General features: G+C 45.3%; 1 protein-coding gene across 2 annotated transcripts in view; it reads left to right on the plus strand.

Annotated features, from left to right (window-relative positions):
- Positions 1–27613, plus strand: part of PTPRA (protein tyrosine phosphatase receptor type A) — a 132965-nt gene that overhangs the window by 54954 nt on the left and 50398 nt on the right. Inside the window, exon 3 of one of the 2 annotated variants that reach the window (XM_054293294.1) lies at positions 7982–8053. In XM_054293294.1, coding sequence (XP_054149269.1) covers positions 8042–8053 — 12 coding nt within the window. In that variant the 5' untranslated portion in view covers positions 7982–8041. Of the gene's footprint in view, positions 1–7975; positions 8054–27613 lie in introns of those variants that run through there. The other variant, XM_054293295.1, reaches the window with a different exon arrangement.

The following is a 27613-nucleotide window of genomic DNA, read 5'->3' on the forward strand; positions in this document are numbered from 1 at the left end:
GCCCGCCGGGTTTATCTCGGGGTGTGGCTTTGCTGCAGGCTCTTATCAGGTGTGTCCTGGTGAGCAAAGCCATTCAAACAAAAGCCTTTCACCTCCATTTGTGCACAGTTCCTGAGCTTGGCCAGGGGCTGCTGTCTGCACCGGGGCGGGATTGGTCCACAATTAATGTGTCTGCAAGAAAACTGATGCGGTTTTGGTTGTTAATACTTTTTTCTGTAGATGGACTGGTACAAATGAATGAGGTTAGAAACAGCAGTAAGGCAACATGGAAGGACCAGAACCAAAATTAACTAGATTAGAATTACAGAATATTAGAATTACAGAACCATTAAGGTTGGAAAAGACTTTTAAGATCACCTGTAGAAGGAGTTGCCGTGGTTTAGAAGAGTAGCAAAGCTTTTCCTCCTGCAAACTGCTGGCTTGTTCAGCTGTCAGGAGAGAGCTGGATGCTTTCCTTGCTCTCAGCTGCTCCTTTAGCTCTGACAGGCTGTTTGCTGGGATGAAAGGAGAGACATCAACAGCAAAACTGTGAGAGCTGCAGCGTTTGTTTCTGTCACACCTGCGTGGTGGCACTGCCAGCACGGCAAACAGGCAGGTAGAGTAAATAATGCTCGATTTTTAGTTCTTTTTTTACAAGAAAGGAGATAACAACTGGATGCTGTCCCATTTTCAGCTTAGGAATTGTTTGTCAGACTTGAATTACAGGAATTGCTGTGGTGAGGCAGAGCAGCTCCATGGGCTGGAGCTGGCAGGGCTGGGGGAGCCCTGGGCCCCGCGTTGTGCTCCCGTCAGGAACGATTAAAGGAGCTGTTTGTGATGGAAACTAAACCAAATTGGGCTGATGCTTTAAGGGGAAATAAAACAGGGAAGAATAACTTTATTGAGCTTGTTTATTAAATCTTGCTGTGTTCCCTTCTGAGCAGCAGAAACTGTTGGAGCTGCTGGTGCAGCCAGCTCGTGTTTTGTCTTTCCCTTTTTTGAGCTTGATTTGGTGTGGAGAGGCTTTGCACAAAACCTTTTCATATCCCTTTGGCTTAGTTGCAATCCTAAACTGATCTGCTGGTGACAGACTAAAACTAATTATCACCAAAAAGTGCAGAGAAGAGGTTTTTAAGCTCTTGTTTTGATAAGAGGGTGAGTGTTCAGAGAGGCTTGGGAATTACTGGGTGTTAGGATGCTGATGTTGGCCCGTGCCAGGATCCATATTCCATCACAGAGAGGGAGAGGAGTTTGCTTTCACTGCTAAACTACTTAGACAAGGTTCTGCTTAAAGACGAGGGGGGAAAGCCACCCCCCAGCTGCTCATGCTCAAGGGGAGCAGCACAAGAGCAGAAGGAAGCTGAGTACAGATTTTTTTCCCTTTGTATCTCACTAATTCCTTTGTCCCTGCAGCTGAAGCAGCTCAGTTCTGCTCCCTGCTCCAGCTGGTTATGGAGCATCTCCCAGTTCCCACGTCCCCCTGCCTTTTTAGTGTTTCATCCTTCCACTTTTATTGAAGATCACCCAGTTCCACCCCTGCCATGGGCAGGGACACCTTCCACTATCCCAGGCTGCTCCAAGCCCTGTCCAGCCTGGCCTTGCTCACTTCCAGAGATGGGGCAGCCTCAGCTTCTCTGGGCATCTTCTTCCAGGTTCCCCCTGGGCTGGTTTGGTGTTTCACACCCTTATTCTTTGAGCAGTGATGAATTTTTGGTGCTGTACAGAGCGTATTGTGTTTGCTCTCACCTGTGGCACAGTGAAAGTTACCAGATGGTTTGCTCAAAGTTGATTTTTAACACTTCTAGTAGTAGTAGCTCAGTGCTTGCTGCTCTTCTGCTGTATGTTTTTTAGCCAGGCAAAGTGCCAGCACGTCTGTCAGAGGAAAAACTCCTGGCTGGATCCTGGAGAATAAACCAACCTTGAATTCCCTCTGCAGGGAGAGGCCTCAATTCCCACAGGGAGGATTTTCCAGCATCATGGTCCCATTTGGTAAATTAGTGACCACTTTTAGAAGGAAAATTGGATGAGTTTGGGAGCATCCCTTGGTATCCAGAAGGAGGAGGGAGATGTGGTGCAGCACCAGCCCCTGGAGCTGGAGCTGAGCAGCAGCAGCAGCAGCAGAGCCATTCTCTGGACAGGGACACAACCTCAGCCCTGCAGGATACCTGTGGGATAGATAAGGAAATCCATGTTCTGGTAAAAGCCCCTGAAGGTCTTAATACAAATCCCTTCATAGTTACCTACTCCAGGTAGACCTGCCTGTGTATGGTGATTTAATGATTTAACCAAGGCTCTGCTGTGAATTTTGGGGTGTCCTGTGCAGGGCCAGGAGGACTCAGTGATCCTTTTGGTTCCCCCCAGCTCTGGATATTCTACAATTCCAGAAGGAAAAGCAGTCACTTTGCAGTTTATTTGTTCCTCCCATGTCCTTGCTCATTCCATTGGAAAGATTTAGGATTTTATTTTTTTTTCTTTTAGGACAGGGATCACCAGGTTACTCTTATGATACCTCCCTGATCCCAGCAACCATTCCTACCTCTGTTGCAATTCAGGTGGAATTGGAAGAGGTACAGTGGAGTGGCTCTGTTTTTATGTTTTTCTTCACATAAATTTGATACAAAGTGCAAGAGATTTGGGTCTCCTGCTCTTTATTTGCTTTACACACACCTCAGGGGTTTGTTTTTCCAGCAGCCACCTATAACCCCACCTGTTTAGTGCATCAGTTTAGGGGGAGTTTAGGATGTGATATTTAGGACCCAGAGAACAGAAACTAGCATTCCAGAGGAAGCAGATCCCACCAGCTCCCCTCACCCCTTCTCCTCCTGTTTTGGGTTGCTGTGGGGCTGTGCCTGCCCCAGCGGGATCCCCAAGGAGTTCCAGCCTTTTCAGAGGCAGCAGCTCCCTCACAGAGCCGTCCCACAGGACTGTGGCAGATTGCAAACACTCTCGGCACAATCATAGCAGCCCAATTAGCATAATGATGCTGCCTAATTTATGCACAAATTGCCCTAATTTATGTGTGTCGATACATATGATTAAACCAAGCACAGGTGGAACGGGGTTTGGTCTCACCCAGCCAATGAAGCACAAAGCTTCCCAATCCCAAAATGTGTGAAAAATCCAAAATTCCTTCTTTCTCTTACTAAAATATGGAGCTTTGTGTTGTTTTGCTCTGGCAGCATGATTGGGGTGCAGGGCAGGGCTAAACTCATGGCAGGAGGTAAGAGAATAAAGGATTCCTGGGCTGAGATTTGCATGGATTAAAGGCAGCTTTAATTTGCCTTGATACACTTGGGTTTTCAGGTGGATTAACAGGCAGTGGGATTTGGGGCTGTCTAGCCAACAAATAATACCTGCCTTCCTGTTATTTTCATTATTTTAATAGGGGATGAAGGACTCTGGAGCTGTGGGCCACCTTTGCCAACCCTTGATCTTGAGCATTTTTGTGTGTTGTAACCATTTTTGTATTTTATACCATTAATATTCCCAAACGACAAAACTGCTGTCATCATCTGAATTCCCAGAGCATTTTCTCAGCAGGGTTCTTCCCGAAAACCCTCTCAGACTGTAACCTTGTATTCCTCATTTTAATAAAAGAAATAGGTGATTTTTTTTTCATAGAATCACAAACTGGTTTGGGTTGGAAGGGATCTAAAGATCACCTTGTTCCTATTAATCTGTCATGGTCTCCATCACCTGTGAAATTCTGTGATTTTCCTGCACTTAGCACCATCCAGAGCTGTGTTTGGAATCTGTCAGCCTCATGAATGAAGGAATAAATTGACCATGAAAATATTGACAGCACATTTGCTTATGCCAGCTTCCTGACTGGGTCCCATAAAATTTACCTCTTTGTTTAAATGCACGGAGCTAACCAATATTCCCATCCTAAATCTCAAACACTGTACCAGCTACTGGGAAGAAAATGAAGTCTATCCCAAAAATTAACTCTCTCCCAGCCAAAACCAGGACAAGCTGGGCACAGCACCAAGCCTGTCTGAGTTGGAGAAGTTTTTGGGCAGCTCTCTGAGGCACAGGGTGGGATCCTTGGGGTGTTCTGCACAGGGTTAGGAGTTGGACTCAGTGATTCTGATGGGTCCTTTCCAGCTCAGGATATTCCATGGTTTTAACCATCCTGGAAGACACTTGACCCTGGGTCCAATGGTCTTTTTCATAACTGGAATCTCTTTCTGAAACAACTTCTGATTGTCAGAAATACCTGGGTCAGGTCAGTGTTGGATTTCCCAGTGCTGCCAGGGTTAGAAAACTGAATTTGCAGTTCCTTCCTATATCTGGCATGTCTTCCTTGCCATTGGTGTGGTGTAACAGCAGGTTAAATTGCTTTCATCCAAATGCATTCAAATGGTTTAGAAATAATAATTATGAATTATTATAGTATTCCCAAGGTCAGTGGGCTGCAGGGATGGCTTTCCACACTCTGATGGCACCAGATCCTCCAGATGCAGATTTTGGGAGGATTATCTGGCAGGAGGATTTCACTGCTGGCACATCACGGCCCAGTGGGGTCAGGGAAAGGCAGAGGAGTGGAAAGGACGTGTGGGGCTGCAGGAGCCAAATGTGGGACACAGCTCTGTGCCACTCTTGCTCCTTGGCAACACTTCCTCTCTGCACAGAAACTGGTTTCTGAGGCCAGTGAGTAATTTCTAAGAACAGATGTGGATGTAAGACACTCCTGGGAGTGTGTACAGCATGAGATGTTTCTGCTCTCATACTCGAGTGCCTCACCATGCTCTGTACCTGTCACAAGGAGTGAGGGCTCTGACTCACTGCAAGTCACACATCCCAAATTCCCCTCTGCTCCTGCCTCTGATCCCTTTTTGCAGCCCTCTGAAGGCACAGCCAGCTCGCACACGTGCCACTGGCATTTATGAGCTCTCTTGTGTTCCTTGTGCTTCTGCTTTGCTGGTTTTTGTGTGCACTCCTCTTGCAGGAGGTGCTGTCCTTGTCTTGCAAGGAGCTTTGGGAAAACTCAGCTTCATTGCTGATTCCCTTTGAACTCTCAGATGGTGGGAGTTGGAGAAGAGGAGGCTTTGGGGAGACCTTCCAGCACCTAGAGAGGCTAAAACAGAGCTGGAGAGGGACTTTGCACAAGAGCATGGAGTGATGGGATGAGGGGAAATGAGCTTAAGCTGTAGGAGAATAAATTTAAATGGGATATTAGGAAGAAATCCTTGGTTTGAGGGTGATGAGTCCTGGCACAAGTTACCCAGAGAGATTGTGGAATTCTCATCCCTGGAAATGTCCAAATCCAGGCTGGATAGGTTTGGAGCAACCTGGGGTGGTGGAAGGTTTCCCTGTCCATGGCAGTGACACGATTTGATCAGCTCCACAGGTCACTTCCAACCCAAACCATTCCATAATTCTGTGATTCTCTTTCATTTAGCATTATCCAAAGCTGTGTTTGGAATCTGTCTTGTGAATGAAGGAATAAATTTGCCATGAAAATATTTACCCAGAGAGACTGTGGACTTCCCATCCCTGGAAATGCCCAAAGCCAGGTTGGACAGGTTTGGAGCAACCTGAGGTAGTGGAAGGTGCCCCTGTCATGGCAGTGACACGACTTGATCATCTCCACTGGTCAATTCCAACCCAAACCATTCCATAATTCTGTGATTCTCTTTCATTTAGCACCATCCAAAGCTGTGTTTGGAATCTGTCAGCCTTGTGAATGAAGGAATAAATTGACCATGAAAATATTTACCCAGAGAGACTGTGGACTTCCCATCCCTGGAAATGCCCAAAGCCAGGTTGGACAGGTTTGGAGCAACCTGAGGTAGTCGAAGGTGCCCCTGTCATGGCAGTGACACTGGACTTGATCATCTCGACTGGTCAATTCCAACCCAAACCATTCCATAATTCTGTGATTCTCTTTCATTCAGCACCATCCAAAGCTGTGTTTGGAATCTGTCTTGTGAATGAAGGAATAAATTGGCCATGAAAATATTTACCCAGAGAGATTGTGGACTTCCCATCCCTGCAAATGCCCAAAGCCAGGTTGGACAGGTTTGGAGCAACCTGGAGTAGGTGTAGAAGATCACTGGACTTGATTATCTCCAGAGGTCCTTTCTGACCCAAACCATTCTATCATTCTGTGATTCTCTTTCATTTAGCACCATCCAAAGCTGTATTTGGAATCTGTCAGCCTTGTGAATGAAGGAATAAATTGGCCATGAAAATATAGACAGCACATTTGCTTATGCCAACTTCCCGACTGGGTCCCATAAAATTTACTGCTTTGTTGAAATGCACGGAGCTAACCAAAGGATGGCAGGGTGCACAGGGAGGAGAGGACAGGCTGAAGGCTGGACTGAATTCTTGTAGCCCTCAGACCCCTTTGGCCCAGGACAGCAACTCTGGGAGGTGTTGGGAAATGCTGGATCATAAGGAAGAAAATGCAAGTGGGATGTGGGAATACCAACGAGTCTGGCACATCTGGGGTCACTCATTTAGAGCCAGAGCCAAGAGAAAGCAAATACCTCAGCTGTTCTCCAGTTCCCTTAAAAAAGAAGTGTCAGAAAAATAACCCAGCTCTCCTCCTCCCTGGCAGATCCAGTGTCTTTAATCTGCTCTGTCTCACAGCTTCTCTTACAATGGAATTGCTGGTGGTCTGCTCGGGTTAAGCAGCAATTCTGGCAGACTTCAGAGCAGACATCATCTCCAGGTCTCGTTGCTTTGAAGCTCCCAGTTCTATCACACTCACATGGAACTAAATCAGATTTTTTTTCTTCTCAGTGGAGGCAGAAAATCAGCCCTGTGAGCCCATCTGATTGCAGTGCTGAGGCTTGTCTAATTGAACAAGTGCTCGAGTCAACGCTTGAGCAGGATGGAAAACAATGAGGAGATCACCCAGGGATTATGTCTGAGCTCCACAGCTCCTGGCCCTGACAGAGCAGATGGCTGGGTCACATCCTGCCCAAGGCTGGCCAGCAAAGATGTCGATAGGAAAAAAAAAATTAAATTAATTTGGTTTAAATGTATTCAACTCGAAATCTACAAGTGCCTCAGGTCTCTAATTCTGTGCTCAGGTCTCTAATTCTGTGCTTTAGAGCAACAGCCCAGAAGATGGGATTAGTTGGGGGTTGGCTCTGCAGAATCCTGCAAGGAGCCCTGCTGCTGCTGCTGTCTCAAAGCTGATGTGGGTAAAAAACATTTTGGGAGGGGGAACTGAGATGCAGGGAGTGGAGACAACTTGGCTGGTCCTGGAAAACTGGGGAACAGCCAGGAGCAGTGTGGGCATGGCAGGTGAGCTGTGAGCCCCGTGGTGTGGCTGTGCTGATGGAGCCAGGACCCCAAACCCAAGAGCTGGTGGGGAGGGAGGTGGTTTGTGCAAGTGTGAGGACATCACAAACATCCCTGCAGGTCTCCAGCCTGTTCCTTATGGGATCACACTTGATCCTACAGCCAGAGTCTGTATCCAGAGAGGTTTGGGCTGGTGGCTGTCCCATGGGTATGTGGCCACCAGAGATCCTGGTGACCTCCATGTGGCTTTGTGTCCCCTTCCCTTGGGATGGGAGGAAACGAACACACAGAACTGCTTTTCCCAATGCCCAAACTATTTCTGTCTGGGGAAATACACCCACAGAAGAGCCCTCACTACAACAGCAATTATCTATTCCCTCTAGCTTTGGACTCTCCTATATTTATTTGCTTTTACCCAAACAGTAGTGCATCCATCAGGCTAAGCTGGGAATATCACAGTCCCTTCATCTGCAACTGCTGCTGCCCTGTAATTCCCTCCTGCCACCTCTTCCCAAAAGCACTTTTAACCCTGGGAACTCCCAATTTTGCTCTCTGTACTTAAAAGTTATTTTCATTTTTTTGTGTGTGTCTGTAGCTTGAGCAATAATAAAAAATTGCATTTTGCATCTGGTAAAATGGAGTGGAATTGCCTTGTTGGCAGCAGTAAAAATGTTATTTCCCTAAGATGTTGCTGTATTTGTCTTCTTTGGTTCTAAAAGCTTTTTTTTTTGTTTGTTTCCAGGGGGCAGCACTGGAAGAACCTTTATGGGCTCCTAATGAAGTGCAGGTGGATGATTGACTGATGATAATTAAGGTAGGAAGAGGTGCTGGTAATTTTGGCGTCTTTTTTGTCCTGTCCTTGCAATAAAATGACGCTGGCCAGTGGCCATTGGTCTATTTTGGGGTTCAGTACACAACCATGGCTCTATGGCCAAGCAGTAACTTGTGCTAAAGTGTCCCTTTAAACACAGATGGAAGGGAAATCTTATTTAAGAACTACCTGGGAACGTAACTAAGTGGAAAAAATCTGACCTCCTCCCCCAGAGGATAATAAGGTCTCTGTTGGTGCAGAGTTGGAAGGGACATGACTCTTATTTGAGAGCACTCAGCACAGGGATTTTTTTGTTCTGCTGAAACCCAGTGGTTGGGTTGGAATTCAGGTTCTAACTTGCAATCTCAGAAAAAAAAAAAAGAAGAAAACTTGAACTAAAGATATATTTTATTCGTTTATTTTCATCATCTCGAGCGTCTGCGGAAAGCTGGTCTATCTCCAAGTGTGGCAAGAGAGTGCTCAGTTCTTGATGGATGAAACAGAGGAAAATCCCTGATTGAAAAGCAGTAAACTGTTGTACAAACTTGGAGAAGGAAATACAAATGTGAGCAGAGCTGAATGGATTTATGAGTAGTTTTTGTGCTGCTTTTACACCTGAATTCTTGCCCTGCTGGGTTGTTTCTGCCATTGTGCATCATCAGGAGGGTGAGATGGTCCCTGCTGGTCTCTGCCTCCTCTTCCTGAAGCAAAGAGGGTCAGCACAGAGACTCCCAAATATCTACAAGAGCAGAGGCTTTGCTTCCTCTCACAATTTGGGTTTTCACTTCTGATTAGTGGGTTCAGTTCATGGCTGCTTGGTTTTTGGTGTCAGCAGAGAGCTGTTGGAAGGAGAGGGGGAAATTCAAGCTGCAACAAGAACAAATTCTTTGAACGTGGGTTTACCATTCTCCAGCCTATTCCTGCTTTTTGTTTGGCTTGTGATAAGATGCACTGCTGTGGAATTTGCTTGGAGCAGGGATTTGCATGAGTTATTGTTCCTTGCAACGTGCACATGTGTTCAAACCCTCTCCCTGTGCTCCATGGTACCCCAGCACCCTTTTGGAGGAGGATTTGTGTGCTGGGGTGCAGTGATCAGCAAAAGCCAAGTGCTTGGGGGAAGGAAGGCTGCAGTGATAAAAACAAAGTGCTGAAATAAGGGGAAAACTCCTCCAGGGCTGTGCAGCAGCGTTGGGATTTGTGTGTTTATTCTGTGGGCTGACTTTATCCCAGCATGATTTTATAAAAGCAACATCCTCCTGGTAGGGAAAAACTCAGCAGTGCTTGGCCTCTTGCAGAGTTCACTTTTTATTTAGGAGGTGTAATGGCATCAGTCACAGCTGCTGATTGATGTAGTGTGGCCCAAAATTATGTACAAGATGGGAGTAAACAGTCATTGGGGATGGTGTCTTGATTCTGCACTTGGAGCTTTTCATTTGAAAGGTTTCCCCTTCTCCTAAAGAGATCTTTCTGTAAATCACTAATTAAGCAAATGAGCTACAGTGACATCAGTCTAACTCCAAAAAGAGCTGGTGTTTTGGAGAAACCTTCAAGCTGCAGACTCTCAATTATCCAATATTTAAAATTATGGTGTCTTAGAGGAATAGAAAAAGCAAGGAAAGAATTACTGGAATTTTGGGCGACTTCAGGTTTCACATACAAAATCAAGTTTTTTGTGTAATTCTGAATTCTACACTGATGCTAAATCTGGTGTCCTCACTAAATTTGACTAAATCTCATGGCATTAAAAAATTTGCTTGCAATTCGCAATTCTCTTACTTCATTTTTGTAGAGAGTAGAAAAGGTTAAGGCAAAAACGTTGAGATGTTCATCCACAATACTTTGTGTAATGTATTTATTTTCTGAAAAATTGACTTCGATGGGGAAAACTGGGGGAACTTCGGCCCCCAGAGCATCAGGGGCAGGTGTGAGCAATGGGAGCATCATTTGTGAGGTCCTGGGTTGGGATGAGCACCAGTGTGTCCTGAAAGCAATCAGAGCAAGGTGCTCAGTGTGATGGAGCTGTGGCATTGTGTGAAGCTGTGTTTGAGTGTGCAAAACACTCCCAGAGCTGCTGAAAAGGGCAGAAACCATCAGGGTGTGGAGGGGACCCTCCCTTGACACCAGTGCCGTGTTTTTGAGATGGGGAGCGCTTAAACCACAGATCTAATTTCAACAAATCCCATCCAAAGCCATCCACAACCTCTGCACCATCCATATCCTCCTCCAACTGTGCTGCCAGCAGTTTTTGGGGAGGTGGGAGCCACGCTGGGGTGCCCTGGATTTGCAGAAGAGCTCGACACGTGTGGTTTCCTCCACCGGTTCCCCGAGCTGTTGTTTTCGGTGCTAGCCACAATAACTGCAATGTCTTTCCTGAGAGATAAGTCAGTAATTGTGGTTGGCTCCTTCCTCTGGTGTTTGTTCTCTCAGTAACTTGAAAGTTTATTTATCACCAGGGTGCTGCTGGTGCTCCCCTCCAGCACAGTCCCACAGTTTCTCCCTCAAGGATTGCTCCTCAAAAAAGTGCCACAGCTTCATCTTCTCCTCAGGAACGTGCAGTTGTGACCAAACTTGATGAGATGACAGGAGGTGGTGGGTCAGGACTCATCCCAGCCCTGCACTGCTTCATCTTGGTGGATTTTGCTTGGATTGGCCAAAGTGGTTTTTCCCCCACTTGGATTTGCATTTTTGGTCAAACCACCACCAGCTGCAGTGCTTCTGAGCCCTGTAAAGATTGCTGTCACATTTTGGGACTTGCTGATGTGCAGGCTGATCCTTGGGGCACGTTTTGGAAGCACAGAGTTTGCCCAGAGACCATAAATCACAAGTGAACGATGCTCCTAAATCCCACTGGCACTTCTCCCCACCTCTTTCCTGTGAAGCTTCAAACTTCTACAATGAAATTTGATCCTGCTGAGGTGAGCTGACCTGGCCTAAAAAACACCCTGGGATTTGCAGGGACTGCAAACCCTCATTCCCAGCACACACCTCCAGCACTGGGTGGTTGAGCTGAGCATGGAATGGGGACAGGAAGGAGAAAACTCCTTGCAGAAACCACTGCAGGCAGCGTGTCAGGACCTGCAGCCCCTACCTGGAGCTGCTGGGTATAAATAAACACATCCACCCTCCTTTTTTTCTGACAACTGCCTCCCTGAGGAGTAATTTATTTTTTTTTTCCCCAGTAGCTTGTTCTGCAAGCAGGTTTCCTCTTGCAGGTGATTAGGAAAACCTCATTTTTATGTTAATTAGGCATAACTATCAGTGCACAGACATCAACTGCTCTCACATCCTTCTGAGACTGCGATTTTTATTGAAATTCAGTCCTGAAAAACCGAAACCAGCAACTGATGTACCTGTTGCCTCAACAGATGGGAAACTGCACCAAAGGGGTGGTTGTCTCATAAAAAACATTGCCAGGGTGTAGCAACCACAGGTTCAGCTTTCAGGAGGGTTGCAGCTGCACTCAGTTTAGGTTTTTAGTTGTGTTTGCTTGCTAAGTTTGAGAGCTTCCTTAACAACTTGTCTCCACTGAGATCAAGCCATGTTAATTTAGTTAATTGCAGCTAAGCACAGCTGCTGCTGACACTGGTGGGCCTGCACCTATAGGTGCAAATCTTTTTCATGGTGGTGTCTCCAGACACATTCCTGCTTTGATTGTATTTGTTCCAGTGAGAGGGTTGAGCTGATTCACATTTTCAATAAAACAGATCCTTCATTTTGGGCAGATTGGCTGCTCCATCCATCAAAGTGCTGAAGGTTGGTTGGGGTTTGGAGCAACCTGGTTCAGTGGAAAGTGTCTCTGCCCATGGCAGCAGCATGGAACTAAATTGTCTTTAAGATCCCCTCCAACAGAAAAGAAAGGGAGTTCAATCAGATGTGCTTTGGGTTTGTGGGTAAAACACAAGTGCAGCTGCTTTGGTGACATTTTTTCACAGTACCAGAGGTGGAGGGGCCAGAGGAGAACATCTGGTCCCAGCTGGTACAAACCAAAACCCATGAAATTCTGGAGTTGCACCCAATTGGAATTGCACTGTCTTGCCCCAACACCACAGGGAGGTTTCAGGAACACGTTTGCCCAGCAGTGGGATCAGCCAGGTCAATGCTAACACCATCAACTTCTGCCTCCTTCTCCAGAACTCAGCTCTCTGATATTATTTAAGGATTTTGTAATCCAAATCCTTGAGGTTCCTTGCTGAAATCTAAAACAAATACATCCATCTTATCAGGCCTTTCCAAGAGCAAAGCATGGAAATCCCCTGGCACCGTCACCGGTGTTTTCCTCTCTCTGCACCAGCAAATCTCCTTCAACATTGCTGCGCAAATCTGTCGTGGATTATGCAATGATGAAGAAGAAAGAATGAAAATTTACACAGGAATTTGGCAAGGGACATGTGGACCCCTCACAGCTCCAGTTGGATGGATTGTGGTGCGTTGAACACATGGATGTGGTGCAGAACTGTCCCTTGGTCAGGAACCTGTTCCCTTTTCACACAGAGTCATTCTGAGGGCAGGCACATATCTGGGTTGGGGATTTTTGTATGTGGATGTCCACAGGGAGATAAGACAGGCTGGAAAAATTAATTATTTTGTGTATTTCCCAGGGCTGGGATCCATTGATTTTTTCTTTTTTTTTTTTTCTTTTTTTTTTTCTTTTTTTTTTTTTTTTTTGAAGTTAGGGTTGGGATTAAATGTATTGATGGTATTTTGTGTTTGGATTCAGATTTTTATTAATTTTTATTTATATGACAATCTTGCAACTTTTGAGTTCTGTAGTATTTTACTAACAAGTTATAAAATGCTTTTGTATTTATCTTTATAATGTTTTTTAAGGAAAAACTATTTAGTGAAGAAATGACACTTGAATTATTTTTACTTTTAACTTAATAATTGCTTATGTCTTGTAATGTGGACTTTTTTGTTTATAAATATTACTTAAATTTATGAAGAAGAAGGACTAATTACTGCTTTAAAACATCTATTTTAGCTTTATATATATTATTATATTTTTAAACTTTCAACTCTAAGTTTTCTACAATGTGATAGTACACAGTTCTATTCAAACTAGTGTTTGAACAGTGTTAGTGTTATTAATTAATTAATTTTGGAAGCTTTCTCTATGGCTTCAGGTCAAATGTAGGGTTTTCTTGAGGGTCTTTCAACACAGAAAATCTGAAATTCTCATCATCCAGGGTTCCAGCAGGGATCCTTTAGCTGTGGTGGCCTCAGGTGGGTGCATGTCATGGGAAGTGATACCTGGCAGCAGGTAAAAGCTGCAGGTGGGGAGAAGCCAGACAAGCTTTTGATGCGTAAATCCTCCAGCTCTGACACAAAATGTGAAATTTTTCTTACAAACTCCACCAGTTTCTCTGAGCTTTGTCAAAATACAACGTTTGTGTGAGAGAGGGCACAGTTGGTACCTGTGGGGCCAAGGGCTGAGCTCGCTGGGCAAGGAGGTAAATTATAATTATAATTTTATAGTTATAAAATGGCTTGGGGGGTCTGGAAGGGTGCTCTGGAGGAGGAAGAGGAGGACAGCTTTATTTGGTTGACCATTGCTGAGGGAATTTAATGCCCAAACTTGATTTTTAATGCATTTTTTAGGTGCCCATCCATATACAAGATATTCTCCCTCCCTCTCCTGTCCTCTCTTACCCAGTGTAAGCTGTAGTGCAGGAAGTGGTGGTGTACCAGGTGAAATGTGTAAAATGTGTAAAATGTACAATATTTGGGGAAGGAAATACTGTAATCTATAATTTTGCTGCTGCAGAGAGCATTTGTGGGGTGGGGGCTGTGTCTGAGCTGCTTGGCCAGGTCCTGCTTCCATTTGATGTGGTTTGTGTGCCTTGGTGAGAATTCTCTCTTTGCAGAGCTGGAGGGAGGGGAGAAGCTCTTTGAAGTGAAACATTTCAGATATAAATTGAGTTTATGCTACAATAAAGTTGTGTTTTACCTCTTCATGGCTCTTTTTCCCCCATGGAAGGCGCCCAGCTTGGCTGCACCTCCCTCAGCACATTCTTGGCAACCTCAGGTCTTAACCTTGGGCTGAGCTTTGAGGAAGCTCAAGGTCAAGCTGCTGTCACTCTAGAGGAAGTTTGTGGGTCCAAAATTCAACTAGACCCGGTCATTTAATAAAAAAATTAAAAAAAAAATAAAAGCAAGCAGACAAAAAATATTCATATGGGCTGCTTCCAGTTTTGTACAGGGGGGTGGAGAAGTCATAGAACCACAGAATCATAAAATGTTCTGGGTTGAAAAAGATCTTAAAAACCATTTAATCCAATTCTTTGCCATGTGCAGGGACACCTTCCACTAGACCAGCTTGCTAAATCAACAAGATCATGTGAACAAGACCATGATTTTGTAAAAAAATCTCTCAACTTTGTATTTGAGAGAAACTGGTTTAGAGGATGAAATGTTGCTGTTTCTCCCCCAAAATGAGTGGATGTTATGGCATCTAAAGTGACATCTGAGTTTCTGAGGAAGCTCAAGGTCAAGCTGCTGTCACTCTAGAGGAAGTTTGTGGGTCCAAAATTCAACTAGACCTGGTCCTTAATTAAAAAAACCCCAAAAACCTAAAAAGAAAACAAACACAAAATATTTGGGTGGGCTGCTCCAGTCTTGCAGTCTTGTCCAAGGGGGTGCAGAAGTCATAAGAATCACAGAACCTTAAAGAGATCTTAAAAACCATTTAATCCAACCCCTTGCCATGTGCAGGGACATCTTCCACTAGACCAGCTTGCTAAATCAACAAGATCATGTGAACAAGACCATGATTTTGTAAAATCTTTGTATTTGAGACAAACTACTTTAGAGGATGAAATGTTGCTGTTTCTCCCCCAAATGAATGGATGTTATGGCATCTAAAGTGAAATCTGAGCTGCTGAGGTACAGGTGGGACTGAGCAGGGAGGTCTCTGCAGCTGCATCCATCTGGGTTTTGTTATTTAAGGTTCCTCCTTGCAGAGGAAACTTGTGGGGAGGTGAGAGCTCTGCAGGAGGGGGAAATGGCTGAAGGGATTAAGCAGCAGAAAGGTGGTGGAGAAATGTGGAAGCTGAGTTGTGTTTTTCAGGAGAGGAGCTGGTCAGGATTCACATGTTGGTGTTTTAATCCATGCAAGAACACTCAGGTGTCTGGAAATTCTGGGATTTTTGGGATGTTCAGCATCTCCCTGCCTTCAGCCCAAAGATGAGCTCAAAATTACAGCTGGTGACCAAGGACAGTATGAAGGGTCTGGAGGGTGAGAGCTAAATCTGAGCAAAAATGGAATTATTTGGAAGGGTTGGAGCTCTGCCCCAAGCTAGGAGGTGCAGGGAGCCCCAGGAATGGCTGAAACACCTGGGGATCCCCATGAAGGGTGGTGCTGTCTGGATTTTCTCCTTCCCAGTCTGTTTTGGGCTGAAACTCAGGATGAGGATTCTGCTTGCACACTGCCAGAGCAGGTGTCCCTTGCAGCCATCATTCACTGTCAAAAAACCAACCTGAAACTCTCCAGCTGCAGTGGATCAGTGCCTGCAGCTGCTGCCAGGTCACCACATCTTCAAAGGAAAGAAGAACGCCCTGCAGGTGCTGGGGGGCAAGAAAACTTCAACCACCACACTGAGGTGCTGCTCCACCTCCTCCCAGAGGCTCAGTTTGTCTGTCCTGGAGCTCAGACACACCTTGGGCAGGATGGGGATTGGTTTGCTCAAATGCCAGGTCACAGAAATGAATCTTCTGCTCCTCAATCTTCTGCTCCTGCCATGAGCAGCATTGAAACCACCCCAAAATATTTCACCAGGGATGCTCACAGGTGTCCAAAGCACAAAAACAAATTGGGAAGCTCAGTCTGACACTGGTTTTGAGGCAGTTAATCAGTGGAAGATCAGCTTTGCTGCTGTTTTGCTTCAGAGGTCAGGCTGTTAAAAGTCTTTTTTCCAAGCAGCCAGAGGCTTGATCAAAACCTAGTTCATATCTATTTCTTTATTTTTATGTGCTTTGAATCCTGAAATGGATCATTTAGGAAGATGGTTTAGATGTGAGATGTTGGCTGGCAACCCAGCTCTGCATTAAGTGCTTTAAAACATCCACTCCCCACTTCAATTTTATTTGCTCTTAAATAAAATTTAAAAAAAAGATAATATCTGCTAGACACCAGTTTGTTCATCCCTCAGGCAGGTGTTCAGGGGTTTTCATTGTTTTTAAAGTGGCTGTTTCTGGGCTTTTGGAAGGGCTGTCAGCTTGCTGAAGTCCATGATGGATCTGTAAGAGGTGCTTAATTGGAAGTGCTGGTTAAATTATGGGATGCAGACAGTCAGCAGGATGCTCAACCTTTGGTCCCCTCGCTGTGCTCTGGGCATCCCTGCTTTGTCATCTCATGGGCTTTGAGCCTTAGCAGGGGAACAAATTCTCCCTCAGTGCCCCATGTCTTGCTGGTATTGAAATGACTTTATTTCCTTATGCAGCAATCTTCACTTAAATCAATTTTCCCTGTCACAAAAGGAAAGAAATGTCATGAACTGATTTTCTCCTTCCCTTCACCACGAGGCAGATTTTTGCTTTTCAAAGGAAAATACCTCTTAAAACATTTGCACTTCCTTTCAGCTTGAATGATTTCATCCATACTCTGATTTTTATGAACAAAGGCTCACAGCATGATGACATTCAGCCCTTTCAGCTGTTGATTTATCCCAGTCTTTATTCTTGGGAGCAAAAATATGGAAAAATTCTGTGTTACACAATTTTTAACATACATTTTCAGAGTTTCATACCACAGAGCATTGTGGGTTTGTTTTTTTTTTTCCCAGTGATGCTTTAACATCTGAATTTGGTACAATTCACTGCTTTTGAAGCATTTGGTGACTTTTGCTTTGTGCTTGATCCACTTTTGATGTGAATTGTCCCAACTTCTGTTTCGGGGGAGGAGCAAAGTTATTTTTTTTCTCACCAGCCCACATGGCATTGAATCCATCTGGAGCACGTGGCTGCTGTAATGCAGAAACCACACTTTTTTTTTTCTTTTTTCCTTTTTTTTTCGCAAATTCTTCCCTGTGTGACTTCAGTAGTTAAAGCTGGTTCAGTCTCCTGCCCTGGGACTGTCGTGCTGGAAGCTGAAATCTGTTTGTGTTTAAAGATGCTGCTTCTATTTTGGTAGGAAAATGCATCATCAAGAAGTCTTTCTTCCCACTAGCTGCACACTCAGCCTGGAATAAGGACTCCAGGGGCACATCCTAATGAAATAACCCACTGAGACAAAAAAAATAAAAAATAAAAAATAAAACCACCCCTGATAGTGGGATCAAGCTGGATGCTTCCCAAAAGGAATAATTCAAAGTTTTGTGTAGCAGAGGTTGGGCACCACGGAGGCTGGTGACTGATGAGATGGAGTTAGGAGAAAGTTGTTGGTTAAACAAATTCTGATGTGTTAGAGGATAGGAATTTTTATATGGGATGTTGTGTCTCATCGGCAAAAACTAGCAGGGATTGGGAAATGGCAGCCCTGAAAGTCTTGGGGATGTTGGTGGGTGAAAGGCTGGATGTGCCCGGGGTGATCCCACATGTGGGCAGCAGGGAAGGGGGAATTCAGTGCCTGAAGGGGCTCCAGGGGAGCTGGAGAGGGACTGGGGACAAGGGATGGAGAGACAGGACACAGGGAATGGCTGCCACTGCCAGAGGGCAGGGATGGATGGGATATTGGGAATGAGGAATTGTTCCCTGTGAGGGTGGGGAGGCCCTGGAGCAGCTGGGGCTGCCCCTGGATCCCTGGCAGTGCCCAAGGCCAGGCTGGACAGGGCTGGGAGCAACGTGGCACAGTGGAAGGTGTCCCTGCCATGGCAGAGGGTGGCACTCGATGATCTTTAAGATCCCTCCAACCCAACCCATTCCATGATGCTGGCTCCAGGATGGCATTTTCATTCAATTCAGATAGGCTGGGATGCAGTGAGGGTCATTAACAGGGGCAGGGTGTTAATTAACCCGGAGGACAATTGCAGGGGGTATCTGCACACAGCCATTCTTCATGGGAACATGGGATGGACACACAGGAAGGGTTCTGCTCTTGAAGCAAACTTCAGAAGTTGGGAATGTGGTGGAGAATGAAGGAATGAAGGAATTTCTCCCCTAAAAATCAATGCAGTTGCATAGAGGATGTGTCAGGGACTGAAGGAACTCACCTAGAGTTCTTTTCCCATCCCTGTCACTGCCTTCCTCACGTGGATCAAGATGAATCAAGGACACAACACAGGAGAAGGGGTTGGGTGTCCCTCTCTGAGAGCCACCAGCAGATGATCCTGCTGATCCTGCTGCTCCTACACCACACACCCCATCCTCCCCAATATTCCTAGAGGGATTTACAGAGCCTCTGAAGTGATTGAAGTGCTCACAAGTATTTGAATATCCCAGTGAGTATTTATCTGCAATTAAAGCCTTGGGAAAACATTGTGAAACACAGAGCCATCACTGGAGTCCTGCTTCCCTTTGTGTCAAACTGGGAAATGCTGGCTTTGATCCTCTCTTATCCCCATGGATTGGGGCCATCTCCTTTCTTCTCTGCACTCAGGACCCACAGCAGCATCTGGGACCCAAACAAGCAGCAGCCAGGCTCATCTCTCCAATTTTCAGGCTTGCCAGGCATTTTGTGAGATGGTACCAGCTTTGGTACTTCAAAGAAAGGTGTCAGAAATGCAAAAATGAGCAATTAAGGATTAATCTGCTTGTGGGGATGGGGATCTGCCTCCCCCTCCTGATTGCAGTGTAAATTAGTGGTTGACTTGAGGCCTGTAGTGGAGCTATTTATACCTCCAAGGTTTGAATTATAGCTGGATAGATTATATCATCCCTTTGTTTAATCCTTTTTCCTTTCTTCTGTCAGGCTTTTGACCTCAGTGATTTTCAAAGCAGTCAGATTCGCTTCCTACGGTTTTCTTGTGCTGGTATTTGTATCCAGGAAAGGGGAGGAGAATTTAGATGGCTTTTTCTGTACTGTTTTATTTTCTCTTGCTCTCCCTTACTCATTTCCTCATTCAACAGCCCAGTCCTTTTTTTTTTCGTTCCTTTTTAACCTTTTCAGGCGTTTTCATTCCACAGCTGTCATTGCCTTTCTAAGGCTTTTTTTTATTTTCTAGGGCTTCAAAACAGCAGAGGTAAGAAGCAGCCTGGGTGAATATTTCACTTTATAGGCTTGAACTCTTCCCAAAAATCTTGGGAGTGAAGCTCTGCAGCCATGCACCTGCCTGCTGGTCAGACCTCAGCTCTCCTTCATTTCCCCCCACCCATGGACAGAGCAGTGTGAGGGAGGCTGCTGTTGTTGCTCTTGGATTTTTTGGCTGTGATTTTGCAAATAAATGCTTTATAATCACTTCCTTGCTGCTCCTTGCAGCCAAGAAAGGGAGACAGGGAAGGGCAGGCTGCCTCCCTGTGCTCTGCCTTTCCCTCTGGGTTTGCACTTCCTATTTCCAAAACTGCTTTTATTTTTTTAGACCTCTAATAAGTGTTAAAGGGTTTAGAATATATATTTATTCTTACAGCTCTCTAAAAGTCGTGTTTTAAACAAAACCACCCCAAAGTTGGCCCCGGGGCAGTGGCTGCAGTGGTTCCTGGCTCTTTGCTCTGTTGCTGCAGTTTGGATTTTCTTGTACTGCCCATCCAGGAGGAGCTGTCAGAAAAATAAAGGGCACAGGAGATGTGGAAGTCAGCTGAATAGTTTTAAATATCAGAACATACTGTACAAGGGTGGGAATTAAATGTTGCTGCTGAAGCAAGCAGAGAGTTCCTCTGCAGTGTGAGCTTCCCTCACATCTTCCTCGATGGGTTTTCCTACCTGGAGCAGCCCTCCCACCTAAAAAAATCCTATTTGCCTTCAAATTTGCCCCCTTTTGTGGCAAGGATTTACACACATGGTTGGATGGTTTTGGACAAGAGGGAGTGAAGATCTCCAGCAAAACTCCTGGCAGGAGTGGAAGCCTTTAAAAAGTGACACTGAGCTGGGCATCTCTGGGATGGGAACAGCCTTTAATGAGTTCTGATTCCCCATTCCTGTATTTCCCCATCCCTGGAAGTGTCCAAGGCCAGGTTGGATGGGGCTTGGAGTAACCTGGGCTGGTGAAAGGTGTCCCTGTCCCAGAGGGAGGACCTTGAAGTGGCAGCAGGCTTTTGAATCCAGTGGGTCATTATTTGCTGAAGATCAAGCCCAAAATAACCATTTTTGGTAATAAATTAGAATAGTTTTTACCACCAGAATAGTTTTTACCACAAAACTCGATGGGTTTTCCTACCTGGAGCAGCCCTCCCACCTAAAAAATCCCATTGGCCTTCAAATCCTTTTGTGGCAAGGATTTACACACATGGCTGGATGGTTTTGGACAAGATCTCCAGCAAAACTCCTGGCAGGAGTGGAAGCCTTTAAAAAGTGAATCTGAGCTGGGCATCTCTGGGATGGGAGCAGCCTTTAATAAGTTCCAATTTCCCATTCCTGTATTTCCCCATCCCTGGAAGTGTCCAAGGCCAGGTTGGATGGGGCTTGGAGTAACCTGGGCTGGTGAAAGGTGTCCCTGTCCCAGAGGGAGGACCTTGAAGTGGCAGCAGGCTCTTGGATCCAGTGGGGCATTATTTGCTGAAGATCAAGCCCAAAATAACCATTTTTGGTAATAAATTAGAATAGTTTTTACCACAAAACTCGATGGGTTTTCCTACCTGGAGCAGCCCTCCCACCTAAAAAAATCCCATTGGCCTTCAAATCCTTTTGTGGCAAGGATTTACACACATGGTTGGATGGTTTTGGACAAGAGGGAGTGAAGATCTCCAGCAAAACTCCTGGCAGGAGTGGAAACCTTTAAAAAGTGACACTGAGCTGGGCACCTGTGGGATGGGGATAGACTTTAATGAGTTCTGATTCCCCATTCCTGTATTTCCCCATCCCTGGAAGTGTCCAAGGCCAGGTTGGATGGGGCTTGGAGTAACCTGGGCTGGTGAAAGGTGTCCCTGCCCCAGAGGAAGGACCTTGAAGTGGCAGCAGGCTTTTGAATCCAGTGGGTCATTATTTGCTGAAGATCAAGCCCAAAATAACCATTTTTAGTAATAAATTAGAATAGTTTTTGTAATAAATTAGAATAGTTTTTACCACCAGACATGAATATAAAATCCTTTGGGGAAATAGGATTGTGGTTGGAGTAGAGTTTTCCCATTTAGTGCTTTTTCACGGGTATTTTTTGAAACCATTGCATTTTTGACACACTTTATCAGTATGTGCTCAACCTCCAGCCTGGTGGGTATTTGGGGCTTTGTTTGTCTCTTGCAGCCCTCCCAACATTTGTGAACAATTATTTCTTTGGCGCAGCATTTGAGCCTTTACTCCTTTTTCTCTCCAAGCTGCTGCCCACAATTTGGCCACATCTCAGCCTTTCTCCTTGGTATTTCTGGGAAGTGGAAGCTGTTTCCTGGTGCAGAAAACCCAATTATTGGATAAACTCAAATCCTTCATCTGGAATGAAGTTGAAAATATTCATCAGGCAACACCAGAATCATAACTTCATTTTCAGACACTTGGGGAGTGTTGGAAGCAATAAGGCTGAGCAGATGGGATGGGTCCCTCTGCCCTGTCCCCTTATCCCACCCTTTCTTACTCTTTTCTCTGCTTCCTTTCCTTCCTCCCTAAAAAAGGAGAAGGGGAAAGAAAAACGAAGTAACTTGTATGGATAGAGGGGAGGTGTAATTATGAGCAGTGGGATTAATTTAAAAAGGAAGATTTCAGGGAGACTCTGACTTCCTTTGACATGTTGAGGGGTTTTGGTAGAGGATAAAAGGAAAATAAACTAATTTATTCCTAAATTGTAATTCCTTTTTGGTATTAATCTGTTTCATTAGTGTAGTTCACAAATGCTCACAGGCAGGGGAGAGAGGGGGGCAGCAAATTGAAATGAAGACATTTTCAAAAGGAAAATCTTGCTAGGAAAGGCTTCCTACAGGGAGAAATCATATCCCAGGAGAAGAGCTGGAAACTCCACTGCTTTGGACTTTTCAAGTGAGACTGGATAGAGCAATTGGGGAAATTTCTTGTGAGGAGCAGTTTTTGCTGTGTGGTGGGTACGACCAGATGGTCTAATTGATCCCTTCCCTGGCCAGTCCATGTGGTTTTCATTTCCTCCTGGGAAAAAAACCCTTTCCTCCTGGGAAGGGCACTGGACTGAGGAGTGTGGTGGCCTCAGGGATCTGTCACTGCTTACAGGGTTGCTGTTCTGAGCTGTGATTCTGCTACTATGAAATATTTTTAATTTTAAAAGGGTTTTTTTATATCCCCTGCTGTGATTCTAGGTTTAGGAGGGTGTAACCATCTTTGCAGGGAGTGCTCTTCACCTTCCTGCAGCTGAGGCATCTCCCAAAACTGCCTGGTGTCCATGGGTGTCAGCTCTGGAGCCTATGAACCAAAAATGGTTTCACTGAGATCTGAACAGCTTTTCCTTGACTTTCACCCACAGTAAAAATCCTGTTTATTATTGCTCCATGAGCTCTGAGAATGGGGAAGAAATTGGGGCAGGATGGGGAAGAAGTTGGGGCAGAATGTGTCATTATAGTATCACAGAATGGGCCTTAAAGCTCAGCCTGGTGGATATTTGGGTATGAGTGGGAATGGTTGGAAAGGTTCTTTAAAGGTCATCTCATTCCATCCCCTGCCATGGGCAGGGACACCTTCCACCATCCCAAGTTCCTCCAAGCCCCATCCAGTGATCCCTTGGACACTTCCAGAGATCCAGGCAATGCCTAGAGAAGGCTGACCTAGAACAGAGGTTAGACAGAGTTAAAGAATAAAGTAGGGATTTATTAGGAGGCCTCAATGGATGCACCTTGGGCAGCACAAGAGCTCAGCCAGGGCTGCACCCAAGATCAACCAAAATGGTCCCAAAATAAACACAAAATGGTCACAAAATGAACCCAAGGTGAACTAAAATGGTCCCAAAATGCATGACTGGTCATTGGGTCTCTCACTTTTACAATTCTGCTCCATTTGCATATTGGAGTTCATTGTCCCATTCCAGCTTTAGCCCATGCAGTCCCATCCTGCTTGTTTTTCTCTCTCTAGCCCACGGTGTTTGTGCTCTTGGGCTGAGATTTGGATCATTTGTCCTTGGTGCCCAGCTGGAGCAGGAATTGTTTTGTCTCCCTGCTCTGTGCAGAGCTCACCATCCCCTCATATGAAGCTGAGACAGAATCTGAAAAATAGAAAAGCCAAAACCTGAGGCATCACAGGGGCAGCCACAGCTTCTCTGGGCACCCTGTAGCTGGCCATGAACTCTTTATTTCCCCTCTCTTTTCCCCTTGGTCATCCTGCAGGTTGGTGATGAGAAACCCTTGTGAAGCAGGTTAGGATTTGCCCCAGTTGTCACATTAAATTTTGTGGCCCTTGGTGTGTCGTGGCTGTATCACAGCTTGATGGCCATAAGTGCTTTGCCACCAACCTTGTTTATCAGCCAAGGTGAGTGCTGTGCCTGTTGATGGGGAGAAAAGCAAGGATCTTGGTATGGATTTCCAAGGAGGAATGAGGAGATCTGGGAATCATTTTTTACCTAGGAATGATGGTTGTGATGGAGGAAACAGCTGTAGGATGTGGGAGGAGGGAAAAGTGAGAAAGTGGACTGTGTGTAACATTGAGGAAGGAGATGGATTGAGTTTGGTTTAGTGCTGAATGTGAATTCTTGGGATAGAGAGAGCTGGAGCAGGGAAGATGAGGATTAGAGAGCACTGGGTAAAGGAACAACTTGTGTGGGGCAGTTGAGCAAATCCAGCTCCATGGTTGTGTTTGTCCTGGAGATACAGGGGTGCATGTGAACACAGTCCACACAGGCCTGGTTTGGAGGCCATGGGCACTGCAGTGCCCATCTTTATTTGATTTTCTCCTTCAGGGCTCACATTTTCTTATTTCATGTGCAAGAATTGAACCTCTCCTCAGGAAAAGCCTGTGGAGATCTCCCCAGGATCTGTGCTCAGAGCACATTAACTCCCTCACACAAAAACAGGGTCAGGTTTCTGGAGGATCTGGTTTACCCTCAGAAGAAAAGATGGCTTTTCAAAGGAAAACTCCATCCTCCTTGACAGTGGCTTTATAAAGCAGGGATTTATTAGGAGGCCTCAATGAGTGCACCTTGGGCAGCACAAGAGCCCAGCCAGGGCTGCACCCCAGGTGAACCCAAAATGGTCACAAAATGAACCCAAGATGAACCCAAAATGGTCACAAAATGCACGACTGCTCACAGGGTCTCTCACTTTCTGAAGTGAGAGACTTCACTCCCTCACACAAGAGCAAGGTCAGGTTTCTGGAGGATCTGCTTTACCCTCAGAAGAAAAGATGGCTTTTCAAATGAGAAGTTCATCCTCCTTGGCAGTGACTTTATCCCCTTGACAACTCTAAATTCCTCCTGAATTCTCCCAGTGGTCAGGGACAGCAGAAGTTGGATGCTGCATAATCTCCAGTCCCCTGCTGGTTCTGCATCCCTCCTCTCAGCAGTGATTTGTAAATATTATTTTCCCCCCAGTATTTTAAAGGACATTTTCATCTCCCCTGGCAGAAGGAGGAGGATATTTCTGGCACTGCTGTTGTATCAATTTTCCTTCTTGTTTAAGATTAATATTAAAAATAATAACACCAGCAAAGCAAACACAATTTTGGTGTTTTCCTCTTAATTTACCCATTCACCTAAAGTCCTGGAACGGCAGCTTTGCTACCACTTGAGACACAAAATGCAAATTTAACTGAAGATCACATGGAAACCAACTCATCCATTTTCTGTGTGATGAGTGAAGGTGCATAGAGGGAAAACCACACTGGAATTTAAACCTTGGCAGAAAATAGGGAAGAACTGTGGGCTGCTGTCATGTTGATGGTTTGGACAAGGCAGTTTTGATTTTGATGTGTTGGTTCTATTTAGCTAATTCTTAGCAGCATAGTGGCAATTTTAGAAAAGTTATTTCAGTCAGCAGCAAAACTACAACACAATAAAGATAGATTTGTTCCCCTGATAACAGTTTTGATCAAGGTTTCCTTTTATCCTGCAGTTTTTAAATAATTGGCCCGCTTGCTCTTGGCTTTTATTGTACTGGGGATATTATAAACTCAGATTGTTTTGTAAACCTCTAATTTTAGACACATCTCGGTGCTTATTGTTCCTTTCATCCCTTTTTTTAATACCATGGCACAATTTCTGCAGAGAGGTGGAAATCATCTGCATCCTGAGACATTCATGTCTAGACTGGATGAAGGGCACGAAAATCCAACCAGAACAATCCCCCCCAGACTTTTTTATAAAAACACTTCTCCATCCCAGCCCCAAACCTCACAGTTCATTTCCTTCACCGTAACACCGGGGCAAAAATAAGTGAAAGAAAATCATAAATGCATCTTTATGGGGTGAGTGTGTGCAATCAGGAGCAGCTTTCCAAACCAGTAGCTGTGTATAAAAGCTAGCACAGGCATCAGGAACACAATTGAGTTGCTAAGGCAGAGTTTTCCAATCGTGCCCGTAGAGCCCCGCATCGTCTCATTATTCCGCTCCAGCATCAGCCAACAATGGGGGGAAGATAAAATTTGTAAGATAAAAGATAAAAGCCTGGCAAGCCCTTTGCTTAGAGGGGTCAATTTATCCCAGCTCTTTGTAGGGCAGTGTAATTTTAGGCTTTTCCAGGGCGGATCAGGCCGAAATCCTCGCGGCAGCACTTCCGTAAATGGGTCAGGAGGGGACTTGGCGAGGCTGGGATTGCACCTTGCTCGGAGGGAATTGTGTTTTCTCAGTGGATATAAGATGGTTTTGTGATTTTATGAACTTATTCACCCAGTTCATAAAGGGAGAAAAAAATATGGGTTAGTTGGGCAACAGCAGTGTGTTCCAATATGCTGAATTTGGGATGGAAAGCTCATGGAGCCTGGGATTAAAGCTTTCTGCAGCAGCAGCAAGGAGTGATTTTATTTTGATTTTACTTTTTTTCCCCCCTCAGTAGGAGCTTTGGAAATTATATATAACAGGTGTTTCACCTTTCTGAACCTTATTCTGATACACTGGACTTGTTTGGCAGAGATTATAAAGCAGTTCTGGGGTTGTTTATCAGCTCCAGCACTTGTGGGTGACCTTGCATCTCATCTTTGGAAGCAGCTTAATCCTTGTAACATCCTAAAAGAAGGATCACAGGGTTTTTATTGGTAGTTTCTGTATTTCCCAATACTGTGACAAACTGCAGGTGTTGGGCATGGTCAAGGGCTTGGCCACAGTGGCAAAAGACTTGGGAATAATGGGGTGAAGTTCTTTATTCCTCCCCTCCTCACTGACAAGCTATTAATTAATTACTCAGGGAGGAAATAGGAGGGCTCTGGAAGGCAATCAGGTGCCAAGGTAAATACAGCCTGGCCCTGCCTTTAACTGACTTTCACAAGGAGTCCTCCTTGAAAAGAGTTGGATAACACAGCCCAAGGTGAACAGAAGGCTTTGAACATCCATGAGGCAGATCCCTGAGAGGTTTCCTCTCTCCCTCAGTATGGGAACAAGCAGCAGGCTGGGATCTGTGCTCCCAGAGGTGCTGAGAGGATCAAAGCACTGCAAAGGATCCATTAAAAAAAATTAAAATCCACTTTTCTCTGCCTTAACATGGATTTTGCTCTCAAAGCACACCAGAGATAGATGGATGTGTGGGGAGACTTAGGAGCTGCATGGAAACCTTGAGTTGTTCTTCCACCCAAACCACAGATGTCTTGGTAGGCATGGAATAGCCAAATGTTGGAGATGCTTCTCATTTTGTTATGGAAAACGAAGGAAAAAAACCACTCCTGTTGGTCCATCCTGTGGGAATGCCAGGGCTTGGTTCAGCAGGGAATTAAGACCTCCTTGTGTTTGCTTCATTTCCCAATAGAGCTTCTTCCATCTACTTCAACCAAAGGACTTCCAAGGTAAGACTTGAAATCAAATTTTCCTCTCCCAGTAGAAACCTGGGGTCATTTGAGGACCTGTATTTGAGGTGCCTGTATTTGAGGCATTAAATATCATCTGGCAGCCCTCTTTGCACACAGAACCTGATGGAATTGAGAGAAAAATAAGCAAAGCAACACTGAACCTTTTTTAGGATGACCCAGAGCAGTGACACTCAGGAGAAGCAGAAGCAGCTCTCCCTTTCATGCAGTCACCCTTTATTTCCATCAACTCAAACACAGGTGTTTTTCTCTCTGCTTCCTCTGTTACTCAGCATAATCTGTGCTGCCACTCAGGTTACATGGCCAGAGGCTGCAGCACAAAGGGACAAGCCCTCACTTTGCTCAGCCCCATCTCCTCGCTGTCAGTTCCTGCCCTTTCCCATCAGCCTCTCCCCCAGGAGCCTCCTTTGATCCTGGTGCTGGTTTCCTCTATAAAAAGGGTGAAAAGAGCTCAAGTGGGCTGGGAGAGGGGAGCTGGGTGCACAGTGACACACACAAAAACCTGATGCTGTTATTCTGTCAGCTGAAATAATATCCAGTTCCCCAAGGCTGAAGCTTCTGACAGCGAGGAAGGATGGAGGTGATGGCAAAACTTTGGGATATTTCACTGTCCTTGGCTGCCCTGGTTGTCACCTCCTTCCAGGCTG

The sequence above is a fragment of the Melozone crissalis genome, unplaced genomic scaffold (assembly GCF_028551555.1).
Source record: "Melozone crissalis strain CALT ecotype California unplaced genomic scaffold, PUWL_Pcris_2 ptg000132l_1, whole genome shotgun sequence".
Taxonomy (NCBI): Eukaryota; Metazoa; Chordata; class Aves; order Passeriformes; family Passerellidae; genus Melozone; species Melozone crissalis.